General features: G+C 49.8%; 1 protein-coding gene across 1 annotated transcript; it reads right to left on the bottom strand.

The window, feature by feature from the left end:
* Window positions 1–206: 206 nt before the first annotated feature.
* Window positions 207–4,219, bottom strand: LOC147894378 (uncharacterized). The gene is made up of 3 exons (XM_087385080.1): window positions 3,664–4,219; window positions 3,106–3,502; window positions 207–2,330 (listed from the first exon to the last, which is right to left on the bottom strand). Exons 1-3 carry the CDS (start codon window positions 4,202–4,204, stop codon window positions 815–817), a joined length of 2,454 nt encoding a protein of 817 aa, XP_087241206.1. The 5' UTR covers window positions 4,205–4,219; the 3' UTR covers window positions 207–814.
* Between the last annotated feature and the right edge of the window lie 707 nt (window positions 4,220–4,926).

Genomic DNA, 4,926 nt, shown 5'->3' with positions numbered 1-4,926 from the left:
CACACACACACGCGCGCGCGCGCACACATCGTCAGACATGAACCCCCTCGTATAGAATTCTTTCTCACCCTCTCATACTTGCAATACGGATAGAGGCAAATAAGAATCACAGAAAATCATTACCTTATCCCTAAATTTGCTCTCGAAGTGAAAATTGAATAAGATGTGGCCGACTCGTGTCATGGGTGTCTATCGAAAGACAATCCTTGAAGATAACATAGAGTAGGTGATCTTTATTATGACAAGAAGAGCTTGTCAGAAGGTTGAAAGGAAGAACACCTGGAAAGGAAGAACACCTGCAGCTCATTTGGCAGTTTAGTCGAACATAAAACATAAATCCAAAGATCAAGCACACTGTACAAGTGGCAAGTACGGGAGGCCGTGTTCACCGACACATTACTTTAAGCCTTTTCCGTCTCCAGCGAATTGCACTCCAGAAGAGGACCTGCATTTGGCAGGTTTGAGCTATGAGATCCAATCGCCAATACAAGGGAGAAGAAATTGATTTATTTCAGAAGCATAGGACTACCAAGGCACGATTTCACATCAGCTTGACATCACAAATTAGGTCCTGGCTTGCCCTGCAGGAGGCACAGTTTTTGTGTGACGAAGATCAGTTCTTTGCTTTGGAGCTGCCAATATTATTTTGGGAGCCTGTAAGCCCGGAGAAGCAATAGGGTAATTTGCACAATATAATCCAACCGAGGCAGTAAATTAGTGGCCATTGTTAATGGACAGACCCGCGCCTGCTTCTCTGACTGAATTGTCACAGGAAAGGCTCATCAAAATGCATATTATGATAACCAGCTTATACTCAAAGAGATCTGAAATTGTCCCTGGAATTATTGTACTGGTCCATTCCAGCTGAGATGATGCTGGCAAGATCCCTATGAGAAAGAGATTTTCGCATTCCACCAGCAGCTCCTACTATGCTACTCACTCCCCCAACTCCTAAAAAGTCTCGGGTTAGTCTATCAGCTGCCCCATCCTCCACTTTGGACAGACTTCCGAAGGCACCCGCCATCGAGCCACCCATGATTGGAGGTCTTGACACTCCATGAGTCTGCTGTGAATTAGTTTGCCCTACTGTCTCATTGGAAGATGTACGTTGATGCGTTTTACCGTTCCCAGGAAGCACCAATCCGCCCATATTCCTTGAAAATCCAAATGGTGTTGGCCTGCCACCGCATAAGAAACCAGAACCTGCTGAGGAAGAATTCCAGAGTTCGGGGAGGCCAGCATTTTCCGTGCTTCTTGTATCGGCAACTAGACCATCTGGGCTCTCCATATCCCCGAGATGTATACTAGATGGCCTCCTCATCAACGGGTGGCTTTCAGTAAGGCTAGAGATTCTACCAGGCATTCCTCCTCTTCCCGCATCTAGACTTGACCCTGGCCATGGTGATATGAATGCCCCGGAACTTGAATCTAAACCTGCCATCCCAAAACCTTTCAAAAGCGAAGAGTTGCTGGCAGTTGCACCCATTTGAGCGGCTTTTTGAAGCAGTGCCGTTGCAGACATCTGTGCACTCGAAGAGGGAGCGTGATTGCTGAGAGATGATGCAGAAGGCAATGCTGCTGGTCCAGAAGGTGCATTATTTCCTAGTCCTGCAGACCCTATGTGCTGTAAGCGGTTATTTAAGCCTCTTTCTGGCCAGTTAGCCAACGTCGGATAATCTGGAAGCCCAACAATAGCATCCATGTCCCCAATCGAACCAGATTGACCGATACCCGAATCTCGTATGCCTGGCAACAGTAAGTTACTGTAATGGCTGGTAGAACCCGAATCCACGGAAACAATGCCAGATAATGGCTTTTGACATTCGTAATCTTGCGAATTCAACATATCCGCCGTTGCTGTTCCTCCTTGCCCAGAATACGAGTTCATTGGGTTCATATAGGGCGCGGAACCACCAACTGAAAATCCTTGTGAACTTCCAAATAGCTGTTCGTTGCAGCTTGCTTGCCCTGGACCTGGACCTGTACCTAGCCATAAGGACAATCTTCCACGTGAAGATGGCATGCCGGACATAGAGGCGTTCATCTGATCCCACCTAGGCGATAACAACGACAAACTGTCCTCAGATAACGATGAAGCGCTTCCAGAGATCCCAGCTCTTAAGGATGACGAGAGAGAATCCATGCAAGGCCCGCCCAATCGGACAAGGTTTCCAGGCGAGGAAGGAGCATTCATCATGTTGAACGGACCTCCTGCTTGAATGCCGAGAGCACTGTTATGACTACCAGGCACAGGTCTTCCGCTACTGACTCTTGCATTTTCTTCAGCGAGCGCATCACAGAAAGCCCTATGCGTGGTGAAACTATCCCGCCTGCAAGCGCAACACCCACGGAAGTTAGCGAATGGCGCACAGTATAGGCAATGACAAGCATCACATTTCCCAGCATGAGTATGGCCGTGTTAAGCAATAGAAGAACATCAGTTACATTTGACGAAACTGCATACGCAAATTACTATTTCTCTAGAAGTAGTCAATCACCGAAGCTCTACCAAACCGTTCTTCGCAATGGCTTTGGTCGCTAGGCGGAACAAAAGTTGACGCAGAATGCATCGTTATTGACTCTCCAGCATCCACTGGTGGCACGTTATCAAGCATCATTACTGGAGAGCGAGGACAACTCTACATCGTGTCGCAGCTTCATTGCTTAGACACACTGGAGGGCGAGGAGAGCAAGAACGAAACTAGATCGCCATGCAAACATTGCCAACGAAAGGATGCCCAAATTAGGGGCGTTTCCAGATACTTTATAGAATCGATGTCCTAACAACACTTACGAAAATTCAATACTTAATCGTAGATCGACCATAGACTACAAAGTCTTGCAGAACTTTTGCCCTAGATGCAGCTCTTCGGCGGCTACCATATCACGGGATCGCAGAAAACACACTGAAGATTATCAATGACAATTTAAACGAGAATCTCGATCCTTTACCTCAGGTGAAAACGAAAGGAATGACTGCTACACATCACCCTAAGAGATGAGCACGAGAACAGCAAAACGAGTGCCAGCCTATCAAACACTCATCCTCGTGACCTCTGGGAAATGATACACAGCGAAAACTCAAAAGTATGGGAAAGAGATGACCTTGAGAAGAGCGTTCCGCAATCACACCGGTATTCGCGAGTGCCGCAGGTTTTCGAGTGAGCTTTCCAATCTGACTGCACCGCATAGCGCTTTGAGCACTTCTCACACTTCCATTTCTTCTCTCCGTGCTTCCGGCAAAAGTGCTTCTTGATTCCAGTTAGATCTCCCAGAGCTCTGGAAGGGTCATGGTGAACACAAGTGGGTTCGGGGCAGATGTACACTTTCTTCTTGATTTCTTTGCTCGTCCTTTGCCGGAGCTTCCAAGGCAGGTTGTGGCCGCGCCTGTGCAGCTGCAGGTTCTGATCTCGTTGAAATCCTTTGTTGCAAATCTCGCAGACGAATCGATTGGTGGCCATGAGTGTCGTGGGCGACAAGGCTACGACTTCGGCATCAGGATCTGCAAAACCAGACCAGATGTTAGGATTGATCCTCAAGCGGCTGCCGATTAATGGAGCTTGCGAAGAAGACTAACACAACTGTTTCCAAGATCCATCGAGCTTAGCTGAATTACGATTCTAACCCAGTGCCCACTTCAACTACGGTTGGGAAGCTGCGAACCTGGCATGCCGGGAAGGTTCCTCTTCTTCTTGACGACGGCTGTCTGGCCGTTGCCATTGCCGGGAGCTACGCTGGCGGCGGTGGAGATTTGAGGGTGCGGCTGCAGCGGCAGCTGGAGCAGCGAGCAACCGCCACCGCCACCGGTGCCTGGATCTCCGGAGGAGCCACTGGCTTCGCCGGAGGCGGACGTCAAATTGGAAATATTGGTCATGGCGGAGTGTTGCTGCTCCGCGCAGTCAGAGGACGGTGGTTCCAATTTAACAGAGTCGCGGCGGAAGGCGAAGTCTAGGGGGAGGGAGTAGAGGCCGGGGAGGGAGGGAGCTGGCAAGGGGGGGGGGGAGGAGGCGAAGGGAGGAGGAGGAGCGGAAGGGAGGCTACTATAATGGAGGGAATGAGGGGGAGCAACAGGAGGGAGCTGAAGGAGGAGGGAGGGGAAGTGGGAGAGGTGATCAAAGGAGGAGGAGGGAGCAGAAGAGGGTGGTGGAGGAGGAGGCGGAGGGGAAGAGGAAGGAGGAGGGCAATGGGAGAGGCGGCCATGCATTATTCTAAGGCGGGGCAGGAGCCGAAAAGAATTGGAGGGGGAGGACTAGTGTGAGGGGGGTTGGCAATAGTAAAGAGAATAGCAAGCGGCGGCGGAGTAGCATTTGTTCACATGAGCGCAGTGTCGGCACCGCCGGCGGCGCAAAACCAACCAGCCAATAATGTATCGTATCCCGCGGCGTCCCACAGCTCCGCGCCCGGCGTCGCCGCCCCCCCCAGCCCCTTCTAAAAACAATAATATGAGCCACACGGACACGCTGGCGTAGACGCTGATATGGACTCTCAAAACACCGGGTCCCCTACCCGGGTACTCTCTTTCACATGATTTAATTCCCCCCACAGTGTACCTCCTCGTGTCTTCCTACGTGGCGCACACGTGGACGTCCATGTTTTCACGCCCGCCATGCTACGACCCCCTTTATTGTATTTATACGTCATTCTGACCTTGGTTCGATAAAATTTTAGTGGCCTTTTTATCGCCCCTCTGCTCCCCTTCCACCATCCACGTATTCAAAAAATTCCCACTCACGTGAAAAGAAGCATCTCCTTAGACCTTTGCTTTTGTTAACACCACCATCCTTGCCTTGATACTTCGCATGCACAAACACCAAACATGGTCGCGTTTTTCCTTACCCAAACAAAAACCTCAAAGTTGAAATTGTGAAAGCTTTTCATTTAAATTTTGCAAGTTCTTAAGCAAAGATATGACATGAGTGGAGAGTG

The sequence above is a fragment of the Dipteris shenzhenensis genome, chromosome 14, assembly GCF_047967505.1.
Source record: "Dipteris shenzhenensis isolate YYH24624 ecotype China chromosome 14, Dip_SZ_1.0, whole genome shotgun sequence".
Classification (NCBI taxonomy): domain Eukaryota; kingdom Viridiplantae; phylum Streptophyta; class Polypodiopsida; order Gleicheniales; family Dipteridaceae; genus Dipteris; species Dipteris shenzhenensis.
Note: the sequence above shows the minus strand (reverse complement) of the source record. Positions and strands in the feature narration are given on the sequence as shown.